The 19347-nt window shown below is 39.9% G+C and overlaps 1 protein-coding gene across 13 annotated transcripts in view; it reads left to right on the forward strand.

Annotated features, from left to right (window-relative positions):
* Nucleotides 1-19347, forward strand: part of JMJD1C (jumonji domain containing 1C) — a 163204-nt gene that overhangs the window by 121184 nt on the left and 22673 nt on the right. For 6 of the 13 annotated variants that reach the window (XM_079312713.1, XM_079312711.1, XM_079312706.1 and 3 more), the window contains 7 exons: nucleotides 3021-3126; nucleotides 7819-7943; nucleotides 9188-9331; nucleotides 9449-9635; nucleotides 9723-11386; nucleotides 14449-14621; nucleotides 14939-17136. In XM_079312713.1, the coding sequence (XP_079168839.1) occupies nucleotides 3021-3126; nucleotides 7819-7943; nucleotides 9188-9331; nucleotides 9449-9635; nucleotides 9723-11386; nucleotides 14449-14621; nucleotides 14939-17136 (4597 nt within the window). The remainder of the gene's footprint in view (nucleotides 1-3020; nucleotides 3127-7818; nucleotides 7944-9187; nucleotides 9332-9448; nucleotides 9636-9722; nucleotides 11387-14448; nucleotides 14622-14938; nucleotides 17137-19347) is intronic. The other 7 variants (XM_079312707.1, XM_079312718.1, XM_079312708.1 and 4 more) reach the window with 5 other exon arrangements.

Consider the following 19347-nt stretch of genomic DNA (forward strand, 5'->3'; position numbering starts at 1 on the left):
AGTTGTGTATAGTCAGTTGTGGAGGAGGGAGCACTGCCATTTGAAGTACATAAAGAGCTTCCTACAGTAGACATGAAGAAGAATATAGCAGCCTTCTTTATTTGATTTGCATCCTGATTTGCGTAAGGATTTCAAACCAGTATTAACATCCTTCTGGAGGAAGTATTCCAGGACTTGTTGAAAAACTAGTCTAGGAGAGGGTGCCATACTTTTGTTTTTAAAACTAATTTCAAATAAGGAAAAGTTTGGAGGAAAATCCTGCAGGGTGTGTAAATTTTCTGGAGGTTAATCTGTCAATCATGCTACATCAACCAAGAAGAGGAAAACTGAGGGTTACAATTGCCAAGGTTCGAATCTGTAGACAGTAATTGTTTGTTGAGCAGTATAAACGCAGGGTAAGGAAAAGAACTGGGAACTGAAGTCATCTTCTTGTCTTCAGTGCTAAACTAGGGAAGAGATCCCAAGTCATCAGCCTTGCCTGTTGTCTTCTCTCTGCTTTTGCCAGAGTTTGTGATGTGTGCTGAAACAGTGTGGTCAAGGCCACTGCTTTATAGTTTAACACATTATGCAATTAATTTCCTGGGTTTTAGATACTCAGATTTAAAACTAAAGATGGAAAAAGGTAAGTCATGGTGCATGCAGTTTTTCATAGATACATGTACACAAAAATCCAGAATTTTTGAGATTACAGAAACTTGCTCTGTTATTATCTTCCCTCTACCCTGTGCTTGATATGTTAAATGTGTATTGTGTGTATATTTAGAAACTTTGGGTTCTGTTTGATATCATCCACATAATCCCAGTCACACCTGCATGCAGTTTGTGTAATGAGTGTTTGACCTAACTTGGGCCTTTTGTAGCTCATCTTTGAGCTTATCTTTTTCCAAGAGTGAGGACATAAATACAAAATGGACTTCGAAGTCTCTTTTTTTTAAGTTTTCACATGAAGCACTTTCAGCCAAAGATGCTGATGGCACATATCTAAATAGGAGGTAGAGGTTCAAATGTACTATATGTAGGATGGACAGTATCTTCAGTGTCAAGTTCAAAGGAGGCCAAGATGCTTAGGAAGGATGTGAAATCTAAAACCAAAAAAAGCACCAGTATGTGTTTCCTTCAGGAAACAAATCAAAAGTGGCTTAAGGTGGCATAGAGACTCAAAAACTTTGTATTAAGAATTCATGAAAATAGTATAATATTAAGAGTAACAGTTTTGATTTCGTAGTACTTAATGTGTATAATCTCATAATGAAGATTTTCTTAGATGCGACTGAAGAGATTACTCAAAATGTACAGGATTTGCATGTTAACTGCATTTCTAAGTCAGCCAAACTCAGTATTGCAGTCCTCAATCTCTTGCTTAGATCCTGTGCATGTGGATCTGAGTGGGCAAATATTTGGTGCAGGAGTCTTGTGGAAGTGAAAGAAAGTGGTTGGGAAGGAGGACAGATGATTGATCATCACGCAGCTCCAGTTCCAGGATCTGTTATGTTGCCCTGGCAAATAATTTCCTCTTTTGGTCGTGGTGTTTCTGCGTGTGTGCTCATTGCACAAATGGATTTTCACGATACACAGAATAGCTAATACTCCTTTGTAAACTGCTTTTGGAGAGGTCATCTTTGAATAAATATTAGTTATGACCTTGTGCCTCTGATAAGGCTAGCAGCATACTTATCTGGTTGGTATTTTGAACTCTGTGGTAGAGGTACTGTTGATCTTAATTTTCACTTTGTTCCAATTTACATGTGTTAAAATGGTCATCTTGACCATTTGTTCAATCCAAGGCTATATCCTTTGTAAAAGCATAAGGATAGAGTGAGTAATTTTCTCTAATAACCAAAGGATTGGTGCAATCTCCATAGTGGAGCACAGCAGATCTCTTGAGTGTCAGGAAGTGACTTTTGGATTTGAAATAGATATTCTGTGATCAGTGGGTTAGTAGGAATAATCTCATTCAGGTGAACAGAGAGAAATTGCTTGTGTCACTGGAGGGCCTGGTAGCAATGCACAGTTCACTGGGTGTTGCTTGTATCTTTGTGTTCTGTGGGTGGAGCTCTTCATAATAACTTGTGAAACATCAAGTAACTTGGATCAAGGAAAGAAATTACTTTGTCTCTATGGCAGTACTGAAAGCATTCTACATTTTGTATGTGGAGAATTGCACTCATTATTTTAGCTATCTGAAGTTCTCTTGGTATAAATTAATATTGCTGCTGTTCACAGATTTTCAAGGCCATCTTCTGTGTGAGGCTTTTTTTCTCTGCCACAGCCTCAAAGACAGAAATAGCAAGTTTGCTCTGAAATAGAGAAATAGGTGTTCTAGGAGTCCAGAGATGAATGGTGATTCTTTAGCCATGCTTGCAAGGATATACACAGATTCCGTGCCTAATTTTTTTCTTGTTAGAAAGACAGAGCCATTGAATGCATCTTATTTTGTCAGATTATATCATACAAAATACTGGAAAATAATATTTTCCAGGAGAACTGATTGTAATGAAAACCAAAACATTGACAAAGGCCAACATATTTGAAAATCAGCAATGGTATTTATCTCAGAATGCTTGTTTCTATTAAAATACTGCTTATATGTTACATTTGTTGGTTTGATACCTGTTTATGCTCAAACATGTCCATCTTACATTTTACAGATATGGAAAATAAAACAGATTTTTTTTATTTATCTAACTATTGTTTAAACAATTTTTTGTGCACACCTGTGAACATCTAAGTCTTTAGAGGGTGTTTTTAGCTTGTAGTAAGACAGTATGAAAGTGTGATCCTATTAATAGCTTACAAGTCTGGCTACATGTGGGATCTGATATGCTGTGTTCCCATGAAATAACTTCTAGCACTATGTTACACTTTTAAGTTTTTTCTAAAAGTAGTACAGGGATTTATAGGAAATCAGTAAAATTAGCATCTAACTACTTAATATTGTATTTTAAAATACATCTAGGAAAATAAATAAAAATGTTACAAGTAAACATAACATATGGTTCTTTTTTTAATCTCTACTTTAGGACGACGTAGACAGTCTAAACCCAGTTCTCAGGGATAACCCGCAGTTACATGAGGAGGTAAAAGCCTGGGTAAAGGAACAAAAGGTTCAGGAGATTTTTATGCAAGGTAATTATGTGGGAAATTATGTTATTTATATTCTGTGTTAGCTAGTTTAAGGCCATTACTTGTGTGGGACTCATCCCATAGCATTTGTGATACAATGGAGAATATATTTTTTTACTTGGAAGTTGTTTTTTTGGAAGTACTTGTTAATACAAGAAAACAAGACTGTAAGAAGCTGTTGGTGTTTGCTTCAGGCTGTTCTTATTTGATGTTTTAGTGATTACAGCAAAAGCTGGATATCATTCGTCTGAATGTAGATATTTTATAAAGTTTGTTGTGAAAACAAGTGTGTATTGATGGCATCCACACACATTTTGGCATGTTTAAAACGTTCTGTGCTCTGTTAGTGTTACTGTTACATGTGATAACTTCTGAGATACCTGTCTGTGCTTGTAGTTCTTCACAGTTCTTCTTCTGTCACAGATGAAGAATACTTTCAGATGCCCACCCCAACGCTCTCACCCGCTGACTGAAAATTTCTTTTCAAATCAGTTACAATTTGTAACTTGATTCTAATGTGGGAAGGTTGCAGGAAAAACTGTGTACAATAATATTTACACTGTAGGTACAAGTTATAAAAAAACTAGTATGAATTTGAAGAAATTATTTTGCTGCTATCTTGCTGATGGTAGAAATACTGTATGCATTTGCAGTATATTCATTAAGTTTCAGGAAGCTCTGCAGAGGAGTTCCTATTACTAAGAGGAAGAAACCAACCTCCGCGGGTCTGGGCTAAAATCCCCAGGAAAGCACTTTCAGAACAAAAATACTTAAGCAGTCATCTTATAAATGAAGATTAGGGGGGAACCTGTAAATAATCAGATATTTTAAGGATGGCTCTGAGGTTTCCTTGCTGTCTAGTCTCTTTGGTAAAACCAAGATCAGAAGACAAAAGGAATATGGTAAGTAGAACACTGAACTTAGATTAAAAAAAACTTGTATCTTTCCTTCTGTGGAGTTTGTCATTTGACTGGACGTGATTCTTATGTGCCACAGAAAAAGAGTGCTGAAAAAACAAACGTGGAATTGCATAGATAGTAAGTTGATGTGTTGATGTTAGTAATTTTAGATTTTACTTTTGTTATCATCAGATGCAATAGAAGTTAATAGTCTGTTGATGAAATTTGCAGGCAAAACTGGATTGGGAGGTAATACAAATCAAATCAGGGCTATATGAAACGGAAACTGAAGTTGAGCTTGTTTATTGTATTTCATTAGAGTAACAATAATAAAGCTGTTGTAAAAGCCTCTCTCTAAGCTGGTACAGAATCAATAGTTGAGCAAAAGTCCAGCAATATTGAAATAGTCATCTAAATGAGACTGCCAGCCCATCACCCACACAACTCCCATCATTCCAGGAGTTGTATTTTTGTTTTTGTAGACCTAAATTCTCGAGCAGAGGTTTCTGTGCTTAGAAGTGCACAAATGAAGAGTAATATAGATAATGAGATGAATCTCATGCCAATGTCCTTGAAGGCTAGCTCTCCTCATCTAAGGAGAAGCTTTAGATCACTTGCTCCCCTGATGTATCTGAGGAGACACATGTTTCCTCACGGGGGCCGTGTCAATGCCACCACCTCCACCCCACAGAATGGTGGTCAGCCACCTGAGACTGCTGTCACATTCTCCAGGTGCACAGTCTGTTTCTGGTCACACAGACTTAATGTGAACCTTCCAGAGGCTTATGGGCAGCCCTCTGGCAGTGCTAGCTGCTTTAATCTAGTCATGTTTTCTTCCTTCTCTTCTCTCTTCTCTGGTTTGTTTCACCTTCTCCATTACCATTTTATTGTTCCTTGCAATTTAAGCTACATTTTTGGTTCTGCCTTGTCTAGATGCATCTGTTAAGGTTTTTAACACATTCTCATATTTCATCCTCTACAACATTTTTAGAATCCAGCCTTTTCTATTTTTTGTGATGCTGAAACCTTCATATCATAACTTAGTATTTTCCACTTTGACTCTTGCAGTTAAAACACAGTTTATCTGAAGAAAGAGGAGAATCGGATAGAAGCATTAAAATCTGGTTCCAAATATTTGGAAAAAAGCATGCCAATTTGAGGAGAGAGAATTTTAGTCAAAACCAGTCCACTTATTTACAATAATGAGACTAAAGAAAAAGCTGGCCCATTTAACTCTTCCCTTGGCCAGCAGTCACAGCAGCATGCTTTGCAATAGAGATTATAGCTTTGGCAGGAAATTAGTTTATTCCTTGTTTAATAAAAAAATGAAACTCCTTCCAAACTTGGCCAAGTTGAAAGCTTTTGGGACAAATAAAACTGGTTCAAGGAACACAGTGAAGTGTCTTTGGTTTTTAACAATTAAAATATTTGATTTCTTTCTTCCAATTAGATATTTTTTTTATCATTGCAATCTCAGGCTGCATGTATAATCCTCTTGAAACACTTGAGTGTGCTTCAGCTCTGAACATATTTTTCATAGTACTGCACAGACTGTTCAACAATGTGTATCTGGCGTGATTCAGCCAGGGACTGGAGACAAAGCCAGGCTTTTCCTGTAATGGCTGCTTGTGGCTGGGCTGGGCTGGAGCTGAGCTGGTCTGTGTTGTGTGACTGCAGAATAATCTTTCTCCCTTGTCTTGTCACCCCATCATGTAAGAAAAAAGCCTAACCCACTGGTTTTAAAGGTAGATAAATTATCTTTTAAAAATAGATAGGGTAACAGCTGGGATGAAGGACAGACACAAATTAGAACAAGGAGTAAGAGGAAAGAAATTGGCACTGTTTCAGTGTATGGGGGAGAGTTGGAGAAGCTGGAAGCTGTTGGAGAAGGAAGGGTGGAACTTGTAAGCTGAGAAGACTGGAGGAAAGGACTTACAAGCTAGTGGTCTGGAGTCACAGAAATGCTAAAATGAGACAAGAAGCTGGGGAGATGCTGGCTCTGCTTATGCAAGAGACTGAAAATCATTGTGGAGTTAGTGGGATTCAAGAGAGCAGGAGCTTGGATACAAAAGTAGGAGTGGCAAACTTGCACGAAGAGACACAGGCAGATTTTTACTGAGTCTGTCTGAATAAGGCAGAGCTTTGGGACAGCCATTAAAAGTTCAGGATGTGGAGAATGTGGTTGGGTCAGGCAGTTAGAAGTGTGGGAGCTGATCTGGAGGCGTTTTGCAGGGGCATGTGGAGTAGGGGTTGGAGAGAAGCCATCAGGAAATGTGTCCCCATGGGAACTCTGTCTGGTCCAAGACCAGAAATATGAGACATAAGCTTGTAGATTCTTCCTCTTTTTCTGCCCATATATACCTGTGATTGGCAGTGCCTGTGCTGACATGCGTCTGGTCCTTGTCTGTGCTGCTGGCATGAGGTAAAGCTGGTGGCTCAGGGGGTTCAGGAGGTCTGGGATTTCAGTTGTGCCATGATGTGGATGAGGGTAAGAAGGCTGCAATGGTGTGGTGTTTCTCTTCCCAGCTGGTTTTAAAAATGAGGTAGTCACATGCAAAAAGTATTTCTAGAGGCCACTTGGAAATTACTAAATAATTACTGCTTTTACACTTCTCTTGAGCTCTCAAATGTTGGCATTAAAATAATGCTTGCAGTAGCACACTGTCACATGCAGAGGATATCACAGATCCAGTTGTGTGATCCTGGATATTTTTTACTAGAGAAAGCTGTCACCTGTGAGGTCCCTGTTTGCTGCAGATGTTTGAGCTTGCTTAATGTGCTGGGCAGGGCTTGGAAAAACTGATCTTTAGGAAAGGTGGGGGAATTCTGGCCCTGCCTGTTTGGTTCAGTAACTGAGCAGTCTTAAATCACTTAAGTTAGGCAGTTTATAGGTTGTCACTGGCTGGTTTTCCCTCCCTTCCTATTTGCCGTTACCTAGGACCTGGGATTTGATTGCAGAAGTAGCAAAAGCCACACAGTTGGAACTGAACTTGGTGGCAGTGTTGTTTGATCATACAAAATGCTATATAAACACCAAGTACAATGAAACTTAAGAGTTCCAGTGATGAAGTGAGACACTGAATTTGAATGAAACTGTTAAGTTTTGATTTCTGCGTCTTGAAACAAACTGTGAAATTGGTACTGTATCATAATAGCTTCCCATGGGCTTTTGGAGGTGAACTAAACTGAGCTTTGCAAAACTTGTGAGGTTTGGATATGGTATGTCTGAGAACAGGAGCTGAAGTCTTCATGGTGTGTGTGCTTGAATGTTCTGTGTGGCCATAGCAGTCATGGGATCATTGTACTGCCTTTCTGCTTGTTGTAATGGAGAGAAGCTGTGTGGTCACTTATGGGAAAGACTTGGCAGATGCAGAACCTAACCACCAAGATGTAAATCTTTTAGCCAGCAGAGCAGCTGGGCATGTGAGTAACCTGTGTAATGGCTTTTGTATAACCTGCTGCTGCCGCCACTTTCTTCAGATTACTTTTCTGTGTTTGCTGTTTGTAGGCAGGAATTTTCCCAACATGAGGCACATGGTTGCAGAAAGATTTAGTTAGATAAGAAAATGGTGTGTTGAAAATACTAGCAGAATTAACCTTAAAGCATACTTACATGGACCATTTGCATTTTAGAATGTCTTCCTGAATCTGTGGTTAGCTGTCCATGCCATTTGCACTATATGTTTTGAGGAGCTTAAAAAAAAGGCAGGAAAATACATGTATGCCTATTTTTTTTTTTTTTTTTTTTTTTCCCCTGCATTCCTCAATGGCTTTTTTATTTCTTCCCCTTCCAAAGGTCCGTACTCCTTAAATGGTTATAGGGTGAGAGTGTACAGACAGGATTCTGCCACCCAGTGGTTCACTGGCATCATTACTCACCATGATCTCTTCACCCGCACTATGGTGGTTATGAATGACCAGGTGAGTTGATGGATGATACTCAGAAAACAAGCTGCAAGTAAACTATGCCTTGGGGTTCTAATTTTTGTTGGTAGCAATCAGAAGGTTGGTTCAATTCCAGCAAGCTGAAGGTATCACTGCACGGAAACTACAGCACAACTGTGTTGGACTATCAGTTAAATCCTCCTGAAGCTAAGCATTTGTGCAGTGATATGGTTAATACTAGTCTTACAGTTTGTTCTGTTGTTGCTGTTTGACTAGTGAAGTCTTTGGAGTGAAGCAATCCAGTTTGAAAAACCGGTCTTTCCTGTCCTGTTGAGAATTTCTTTTCACAATAATGAAATCTTTCAGCACTGCCATAATGGCTACTTTTCCCAAGCACTTGAATTAGTCACTTTCTGCAATTTATTGAATTAAACATTTACTGCAGCCCTAATTTATATTTGCTGTGGTGGGTTTTAGTTTTATTTCAGAAATTGATGTTACAAGAAGAGTTAATAGTGGTACTTTTAATGGCAGTAATGAATTCTATTTCAAGAGAGTAGAGTAATGACTCAACAATAATAGAGTGAATGAACCATCTGCCTTGAAATGACTGACAAAACCATGTGACAATAGGAATTTAAGACTAGTCTATTACTCAGATAAGTTCTTTTCCTTAATTTGCTCAAATTAATATTCCCCAAATATTACTTTTCTCACTTTGTGCTGTATCCTTTGAAGATTTGGTTAGTATTTCCTGCTTTACGAAGTATTTCTCACTTAGTAACACTCAACAGTTCTAGCATTCTTCTTTCTAGTAATTTTGATTCTCTTCTTGTAACAGTTTTGCTTCTGTTGAAAGCAGTACTTTGTGCTTCTGCAGTATAATTTATAATGTATTAAATTAACTTTATAAAATATTTGTGTATTATAATTACTACTTAGGGGTTATTCTAATTGCTTGTTAAAGCTCAAGTTTGCAGGTCAGTGAAGGGGAAATGAATGGGTGGTGGGGTACTTTTTGCTTTTAAAATAAAATTATTTTTACAATGACATGTAAAGACATATTTGCTTTGCTATGACGCTGATCCCAGCATTTGTTGTGTCATATGTCAGTTCTGCTTGTCAGGATTAAGTAAGCTTTTCTCTGATTAGTCTTTAGCACACAAAATAGACTGGTGAACACTGGTACAGAAAATACAGATTAGGCATTGTCTGAACATCTGTGGATTGTTATTTTTTTCTCTTTTTTTTTCTTTTTTTTTTTTTTTTTTGTTAACCAGGTGTTAGAACCTCAGAATGTTGATCCTTCTATGGTTCAGATGACCTTTCTTGATGATGTTGTTCACTCTTTGTTGAAAGGTGAAAATATTGGCATCACTTCACGCCGGCGGTCTCGTTCCAACCAGAACAGCAACACAGTTCATGTAGATACATTTATATTTTTAACTAAGTATTTTTGTATATTGCAAATGTTAAAAATGCATGTTTAAAGACGCTAATTAATATTGCATTTAAGTCTATTAATAACAAATTATTTTTAGGGTCATTATACTCGTGCACAAGCAAATAGTCCCAGACCAGCAATGAATTCCCAAACTGCAGCACCAAGACAGAACTCTCACCAGCAACAGAGGAATACTCGACCAAATAAGAGGAAAGGCTCTGATAGCAGCATGCCTGATGAAGAGAAGATAAAAGATGAAAAATATGATTATATAGGTCGAGGAGGTAAAAGTGGTTAAGGAAGAGGGAGGGCGAGCTTCCTAAAACTGTATTAGACTGAAAATCTGATAGATGTGTTTTTATCTTCTGCAGAAAATCCCAAAACCAAAAATAAACACTTTCTTAATAAAAGAAGAAAACCTGAGCTGGATGAAAAAAAAATAAATATGAAGAGACTGCGGACAGACAATATCTCAGATTATTCTGAGAGCAGTGACTCGGAGATTTCAAATAAAAGAATAACAGATTCATCCTCGGAGCAAAATTCAGAAAATGAGTTAAAAAGCAAGAACTCCTCAAAGGTTAATGGAGAAGGAAAATCCCAAACTACTGAAGAAGTGGAACAGACACTAACAGATAGACAGTCTCCATGGAATGAATTACAGCAGGATAAAAACCATGAAGAGACAGAAAAACTGAAGTCATCAGTCATGGATCATCAGGACAAGTCTTCACTCCATGCAGCGGAGCAGCCAACACTTTATGAGCAGAATGCCAAGGATCCACCTGTTCAAGAGTGTAATGCAGAAAAACATCATACTATGGAGTTTAAAAATGAGCAATTTTTACCCAGACCTCCTACTCCTAAGTGTGTTGTTGATGTTGCTAATAAAAACAACTCTGAAAAGGAGAATCAGGATAATGCTGCAAGTACCTTTGGTTTGCAAACAGTTCAGAAAATAGAATCTCACAGCAGTGATTTAAAGCAGCAATTTGCAAATGAAAATTTCGTTGAAGCAAGAAAACAGGAAGCTGATCGAAGTTGGGTTAACAGTGTTGGTAAAACGGATTTGGTACAACCTGGAGTTGTAAAACCATTACCAGTAAATGAACACTTAAACTCTGAAAAAGTGCAGTATGGCTCATTTATGTCTTTGTTAAATGTAGCTTCTCTAGCAGAAGAAAGTAAACTGCGTAAACAAAGTCCAGTCCCCGATTCTGTGAAGGCAAAATCTAGTGCTTCAGTTGATCATCCTAAAACAAAGTCACCTGATGCTAAACCTAAATTCACCCAATCTTCTGATACTGTGAAGTCAAAGGTTAGTTCCCAAAACAGCCATGCTACTGGATTAACAAGGTCAGCCAATAAAACTGATCATGATTTGCCTAGGTCTAGTTTTCATCCAGTTCCAGCTAGAGTTAGTGCTCTAGAAGCCACTAAGAGTCCTCTTATCATTGACAAGAATGAACATTTCACAGTATACAGGGACCCCACTCTGATTGGACAAGAAACAGGAACTAATCACATTACACCTTACTTGCATCAGCATAATTATCCTCTGCATTCCTCATCCCACCGATCCTGTTTAAACCCAAATGCACATCATCCTGCATTAACTGGTTCATCCCATCTGCTCGCTGGGTCTTCAGCTCAGGCTCCCTTGTCTGCTATTAACACTCACCCTCTTAGTAGTGCATCTCACCATTCTGTTCATCACCCTCATCTACTTCCTGCAGTGTTGCCTGGAGTGCCTGCTGCCTCCTTGCTGGGTGCCCACCCGCGACTAGAGACTGCTCATGCTAGCAGCTTAAGCCATTTGGCATTAGCGCACCAGCAGCAGCAACAGATGTTACAACACCAGTCTCCACATCTTCTTGGACAAGCTCATCCTTCTGCTTCCTATAATCAGCTAGGGCTTTATCCAATTATTTGGCAGTATCCAAATGGAACACATGCTTACTCAGGACTTGGTCTGCCCTCCTCCAAATGGGTTCACCCAGAAACTCCTGTTAATGCGGAGGCTTCCTTGAGAAGGGTAAGTTAAGATCCTTTCTTAATTATATATTTAGCTAGGCTTGGTGTCTCCCAGCAGTGATTTCCTAGGTACAGATGTGGTAGTTTGTGTCACACTGAGCGTATTGTGATGGTGGGATTTTGAGCATGCAGAGAAACAGGAATGGAACTGCAGCAGTAGCCACTGTCTCATGGTGGATGTGTGCAGGGAGTTTTTCCAGACCTCGATTTCTAAGAATTCTAAAGAAAGATGAAATGTTTGATTTTAATTTATGACTAAAAGTGAGGTCAGCTAGCTTGTTTGGCAACTCAGGTTCACAGGGTATTTGCTACCTCGAACTGTGTAAAGTGAAATATTAGGAGAGGCAAGACAGTCATCTTCATAGTGAGATTTTTGTGCATGCTAGCTCAATATTGGTGAAAGACAGAGAAGGAAGGAATACTAAATCCAGTGGGAAGTTCTGAAGAGAAGTACTCTTGAATTTACAAATGTTTCATGCACACTGTATACCCGTTTCTCTTGTCTTTACACCTATTTGTGTACCCTTTCTTGGCATATAGTTTTCTCCCCTTCTGTTTCTGTTGATATTCATCTCTGCCTTCCCATCTGCTTTCTACTCCTCTGTATTCAAGTCAGGGTGACTTCTCTGTGTGTTTGCTGAGTGTAATCACTGAAGTCTCAGGAGAAATGGTTTGTGTTTTTCAGCCTAATGCCCAGTGCAGTGGTGTGGTTTGACAGGCAGATGTGGCAATTACAGGAGAAGTTTTCTTAGCTCCTGAAGGCTTGGGATATGGCATGCTCATTGCAGGCACCTTATAGAGGAATAGTGTAAGATGCAGCGTGTATAGTGCAGACAGAAACTTTGGAGAGCTTTAGTGCCAGCTGCAATTAAACCATCACTGAGCATGTGCATACTGATCTTTAGAGGCTTTCAACTTGGCCTAATTTGGTCAGATTTTCACAGGGATCACAAAAGGCATGTCACTTACAGTGGTCCTTCTGCCAAATTGCAAGCCTTTGTGTCAAAGCTTGGCAGTGTTCTGAATGGTAAGAAGGATTTTTCTCTTCTTTTTCACCATGGGGAAGGCTGTCCCTTCTCAGATTCATTATTAAAAAAAGCCAAACTGTTGTGGCTAAATCTTTCCCAAAACAGTTAGTTTGAGTTGCCTTTGTAATATGAAGTGAGTTTGATCTAAAATGTGATAAAATCAAAATGTAGGAGTGAAGAAAAGCCTAAGAGGAAAGGATAGGTGGATTTGTCTTTTTGTGTTGCTGCCTGCTTCACCCCATACAGAAGTCCATTTTAAAAGAACTCAGGATAGATGTTGTTTTCACTTTGAGTGCCTGATGAATGCAGCCCTGCATACTGAGGCGTGTAACTTTTTAATTACATTGATATGTGGCAATTGCCTTATGGTGACTTGTCTTCTGCCTCTTGCACTGGAGGCCTTTTTAATTAGAAACCTGGAGTGGGCATTTCCAGGGTTGCTTTGCAAGGATGCCACAATCACAGAAAGGGATCAGTGTTTCAGCGGTAGGAGCAGCAGCAGCATCCTCCCTTGGCTCATGGTTGAGCCATGTCTCTGAGCTGAAGGAAGCATGCCCAAAGCCCACCTTTTCCTATTGTCCTTGAGTGGCTGTGGCAGCTCCTGGATTTGGGCTGGACAGTAGATGATTGCAGGTGGAGTCATGAAGCTGTTTGAGCAATGGTGGCTTCTCAGGTAGATGTTGCCTCGCTCCTCTAGGAAGAAGGTGACAGGCCTTCTTTGCATAATACTTTAATACAGCTTACAGGCTGTTTGTGGGAACTTACACAGCGTGGGAAATCCTGGTCTAGGAAACATGCACTAAAACTGTGAGCACAAGCCCAAGTAGCTGCTTTAAATATTCAAAACCACAGAAATCATAATTTCAAAGTTGTAGCACCTGCAGATCTATTCTGTGCTGTGTGTGTGTGTCATGAGAGCTCTTGGCTCCCCTTCTACTGCAGCAGTTCCCAACTGGGGTTGCCAAATCTGGGGGAAAAGGAATAGGTATGGACTGGTGAGGAGTGTAGGGAGGGGAAGAAGATAGGAATGGAAAAGAATCCTAGGGTTTTAGGGTGTGCACAAAAGCTCACTCTTGTCCCCAGTCCCTTCCAGGTTTGTCCAGCACTTGAGCCCCACTTGAATAGTTGTTCTGCTTTTCCACTCTGCTGTGTGCACTTCTTGTGAGCAGGTCTCCTAAGCAGAAGCAAGAGATAGGGCAAGAGGAGAGAGCGAGCTGCTCCTGGTCTTTTCTGCAGGCTGTTACACAAATTTCAGTAAAGATAAGAAAACAGAAAATTAACAAAGTAGTAGATTAAAAAGTAGTTTCATAGATTAGGATTTACCAGTGTGTCTAAATGAGGAGATCCACCTTTGGAGTGTTTAGGTACACAGCATAAAATTGGGCTGTGTGTTTGTCATGCTGCACAGTATGGCAAATGTGTGCATTTAGGGTTTTGATAGTGTTTTGATGATGATCAAGCCAAATAAAAGTGCCTGACTAAATAAAGCAGATTAATTAGGATTATCATACTTAAACATTTGGTTGGGGCAGGAGAAGAACAATCCAGGAAAGCAATACTTATATCTCTTTTATTGAGAGTTGTCATAAGGCTGCCGATAAAATTGCTTGCAGAAATATAAAGCCATATTTGTAGTTTTAAAGAAATACTTGTTGCAATTTTTTGAAGAGGTAATGGTCTTTTTACTGCTAACTGAATTTAAGTATTGTCAGGTTGTCATTGGTTTGTGAATTTTGATGAGCTTGAGGTGCTGTTTTAGAATTAACTGCTCATGCTGGGTACTTGAAAATTAAATTGTTTTAAGAATGCTTCTGAAATGTGTGATCTGTTTTGTATGCTTGAAATCCAGGGAAAGTACAATTGTGTTTTTGTTGGTTAAAAAAAGGAACTTAATGTTAAATTTTATTTACTATCTATGATTTGATACTGAAATACATCACTTCACTTCATTGGTAGGACCTGGTAGAGTTACTCTTGTGGTCCCATGATTGTTTTGAAGCCTGATTTTACTTTTTGCTTTGGTTGGTGTCAACAGAATACTCCCAGCCCCTGGTTACACCAGCCCACCCCAGTGACCTCAGCTGACAGCCTTGGTTTACGGAGTCACGTTCCTGTGCGACCATCCAGCGCAGATCCCCTTCGGCCTCTCAAACTGACAACCCATTCCAGCCCACCTTTGTCCAAAAGCATTGTAGAGCATCGCAAAGAGTAAGTTTGCTGTTGAACTCTGTGTGTGAGGGTACATATCAGCAAGTGATGTTTCCTTTTAGCTTCCTTTTAGTTTATTTGTAGACATGGATGCCTGTGGGAGACGCAGGCTTGTCATTGTGTTGCCTTGTTGACTTGGTATGGTACTTGAGTTCATGAGTCATTTAAAGATTTCTGAAAATTGTACTTAATATAGAGGAAAGTTTATTTTGTGTTAATAGATAACTTCGTTCAGGGCATGGGAAGAAAGGTCTTCTGTCTAGCATGTTGTACTACATTCAGCCTAACCTGAGTTTGTTTAACCTTTCTTCAAACAGAGAACTGGAGAGGAAAGCTTTTGTGGAACCTCTGCGTTCTGTTACCACTGCACCAGTGAAGAGTGAGCTGGAGCACAGCAGAACGCAGACAGCAAAGGAGAGCCATATGCACAGACATTATGCAGATCCAATGTTGAGCCAGCTGCCAAGGCCACCACAGGAGTCTGGGGAGCGACTGAGCAAATACAAAGAAGAACACAGACGGATACTCCAAGAAAGTATTGAAGTTGCTCCATTTACAGCTAAAATCAAGGCACTGGAGGGAGAGAGAGAGAACTACTCCAGGATAACATCTTTATCTTCAAGTCCCAAAAGCCATTTAGTGAAATATGACAAAGATGATGAACGCTCTGTGTCAGAACTGTATAAAATTAAGCATTCAGTTCCACAGAGTTTGCCACAGAGTAATTATTTCACTACCTTGTCTAACAGTGTAGTAAATGAACCACCAAGATCATACCCGTCAAAGGAAATTTCAGGTGTATATGTTGATAAGCAAACTAATTGTCCTTCAACAGCAGCTAGTCCTCAGGCTATCCCCTCCTACATTTCTTCCCTTTCAAAACCACCACCTTTAATTAAGCACCAACCAGAGAGCGAAGCCTCTACGAGCAAGATTCCTGAACAGCTTTCACAGTCAGTGCAGTCTCACTCTGTAAATTCTTTCAGAAGTGACAGCAGGAGCCCTACTCAGTTGTCAGTCTCATCTTCAAATACACTCCGGAGTATGCCTGCCTTGCATAGGGCCCCCGTGTTTCACCCTCCTGTGCATCAGAGCCTGGAGAAGAAGGAGAGCAGCTATAGCAGCCTTTCACCTCCAACTCTAACCCCTGTTCAACCTGTTAATGCTGGTGGTGGCAAAATGCAGGAGTTACAGAAACCGCCAACTTTAGTACCTGAGCCCAAGGAAGCCCAAACTGGTTACAAGGGCACTTCTGAACAGAATTTGTCAGAAATGTGGAAGTCTAATAATGCCCCAAATAATGAAAAAGTGGATTGGCACAGCGAAAAAATGAGTGGAAAGTCGCAGTCCGCTACAGCATCTGTTATTGTGCGTCCTCCTTCTAGCACAAAATATGAGAATGTGCCAGTAATGCAGTCTGCTTCGAAAGACCGAGTTAGTGAGAGATCTTCAGCTGTGACAAATCTAGCAGATTGCCTGAAAATGGCGGAAGCCAGGGAGACTGGAAGAATCATACTGCCAAATATGAGCTCAGACAGTTCTCGCACGCAGTATGAAAAGAGGTTTGCAGCTGTCTCGCAAGGCAGCATTCCTCGTGCTGTCACCCCTACCACAACTATCATCTGTAGCACCAAAACGGAAGTCACTGCATCAGCAGCAATGATGACCAGCACGTCGAGCCAAGGGAGCTCTGAAGTGACTTACTCGGTCTCAAGTGCAGTGTCTTGCCCACTGCTGGAGTGCACAGTCCCAAGAGCGGCCAGCCAGGCAGTGGCGCAACCCCAGGAGTGCAAGGTCAACACTCCAGCTCCGGTTACATCCGCTGCTGGCAGCGTTGCTCAGCCCAGCTCGGGATTCTCCACCTCTACTGACTTTGTCCATTTGAAAAAGCACAAGGCAGCGCTGGCTGCAGCTCAGTTTAAAAGTAGTAGCACCACTGAGACAGAGTCCAACTCTGTGAAAAATCAGACATTTTCAACCTCTCTCTCCCTAGACAGTGCTATCGTCTGTACTACAATAAACAAAGCGAACTCTGTAGGCAGTGGGCAGACTTCCCAGACAAGTCAGCCAAACTACCACACTAAACTGAAAAAGGCTTGGCTAACAAGGCATTCAGAGGAAGATAAAAACACTAATAAAAAAGAGAGTTCAGGGAACAGTGTTTCAGAAATTATTAAGCCGTGTACTGTCAATTTAATAGCTTCTACATCAAATGATTTGCAAAATAACATAGATAGCAAAATCTTGGCAGATAAGTTTGTAAAGGAAGATAAGCACCCAAGGAGAAAAGGAAAACGAGCTTACGACTCTGGCTCTGAAAGTGGTGATTCTGATGAAAGCGGGAGCAAATCAGAGCAAAGGACTAAACGGCAACCCAAGCCAACTTACAAAAAGAAACAAAATGATTTGCAGAAAAAAAAGGGTGATGCTGAGGAAGAAGTGAGACCAAATGGTGTTCTTAGCAGGAGCGCCAAAGAAAAAAGCAAGCTGAAGTTACAGAGCGGCAGTAACAGCAGTGAGTATATTAATCTGATTTGGAAGACGCAGAAGTGTGTGAAGTCCAACACTGTTAATCCTGGAGGGTTTGTCATGCACAGTAGCTGGGAAAAGAGCTAAAAAACATGCCTGTGTAAATGAGTAGGTCCAGATTTATCTGTCTTGAGGTCTTTTGAAATATCCTGGTGTAAGAAATAGAGCATTTGTGCATGTGTTTACAAACTGGTTTTTCGCCTAAAAATAAGCCATAAACAATCTTGTTTATGCTGTCCATCAGAGTTGAGCAGGCTGGTGCATATAGTTGTGCCACTTGTATTGAACTGTATATATATATATATATATATATGTATGCACACACATATATTTGGGGGTTTTTTTAAGATCTAATGCATTTAATTTTAGAGCACTGCTGGAGGGAAAGATTCTCTGTTGTTGAATTCTAATTCTCCTTTGATCAGAAAGCCAGAGGCAGTTCCTTGAGACCCTGATGCCACTCAGTTATGATTTGGTTAATTGAACCAAATTTGGTTAATGGAAGGTTTAAGGGAGAATAATTTCGCACTCCTAACTAACATGTGTAGTACATGGTGTTAACATCCCTCTTTGTTTAAGGAATAAAAAGATTGAGGGGAATACAAATTTCCATTTAAATATAATACTGTAATGTGTAGCAGATTGTAACTAGATGAATCTGAAATGAGAAACTGGTCTGCCAACATAAGGGATTTTATTTAAAAACTTGCCTCGTTTTTTATCTCAATTTATTATTCTTTGTCTTTGATCTGGTTAGGTATTAGAGAGTCTACCATAAGACATTTTAAGTGCAGGTAGCAAGAAAATGAGCAGTACTGCCTGTAATTGCATTCTGTGGCTTTTCACTGTCTGGTGTATAAAGTTATTCTGGTACCTGACAGTACTTGATCCCTGAATTATACTGGGTGCTGAAAGTGTTGTAGTCTGTCTGAAGTATTCTGAATATTTGGTCCAGTGGTAATAGTATTACTTTTTCTTTCTGCTCCCAAGTAAAGGGAGGATCAAGGCTAACATACCTGTAAAATCTTTTTCAGTTTCCCTTAAAGTAAACTGTGAACATATACAATTAACATGTTAAGTGTTTATGACCTTTCTGTTGTTGCAAAGGATTTTTTTTTTTGTGGTAAATTCCTGCAAGACAGCTGGTCAGAGATTTTGCTTTCAAAAAGAACTTTCCACAGAGTTTTACACAAAATCATAGTCAACCTCGAGGGAGCTTTCAGGAATGATGATGTTCCCTTGGAACAGCTGCCTATGTTTTCTGTAGGTGGCTGAAGATAACTAAGTCTGCTTCAGGGTCTGGGGTTCCCTGGCAGTTTTGCTGCATGGGTGATATGTGGATTCTGCCAGGGTTGAAGAGTGCTTTGTCCTGCTGCTGTTTCAGAAAGCTCCCTGGGAACTCCTGTGCTAGCCAGAGCCCTCAGAGCTCCAGGCTGTGAAGCTCCCTCCTGCAAAGCAAAGCATTTCACAGCTCTGCCAGTGTTGGGGGTCTTCCAAGTGCCTACCCAGAGATCTTGAAGTCTAGCAGCTTCCAGATGACACCCAGAATCTCTGCTTCTAAGGCAGAAAACATTGTTTTGGACTAATAAACCTGTACTTGAGCCTTTATAGGTTTTAATACAGTTACTGTCATGCCTTGGGTGTGGGATTTCTAGGCCAAGAACTGAGGCATAGGTAGTCTGTCACTTGCAAAGTTTGTACAAGTCATGTCTGGCAAAATACCAATCTGAACTCAGGTACCAAGTCCAAAGTTAGCACCCTGACCCTTTTATCATCCTACATCAGATCCCTGTTTACAGGGCATGAACTTTCAAGAGCAGTGGTAGATGAAATGACAGATAATTCTCTCTATCTGCAGATAAGGGTGGTGCTACTTTCAAGACTCCTTAAAATGAAAGCTTGGTTAAGTAGCAACAGGGTTCAGTTTCAAAACCTGTATGTGAAAATTGCACTTATTACTCAGTAGACTTGCTCCTTTTGTTACTTGGTGTCTGATTTGCTGACTTCAGCATGAAAAATAGAGTTATACTCTTTGGCCTTGCAAAGCCAACAAACCATACAGGATGTAAATGGATTCTGTGAATATAGCTGCTATTCTGTAGTCAGAGCTGTAACTTCAGGAAAAAAAAAATTGAAGGAGTTGGAATTTGGTTGGAAGGAGTTAGAAGGTGGTTTTTAAAAGCTCTGCTTTTTATTT

Source organism: Erithacus rubecula (assembly GCF_903797595.1).
Source record: "Erithacus rubecula genome assembly, chromosome: 9".
Taxonomy (NCBI): domain Eukaryota; kingdom Metazoa; phylum Chordata; class Aves; order Passeriformes; family Muscicapidae; genus Erithacus; species Erithacus rubecula.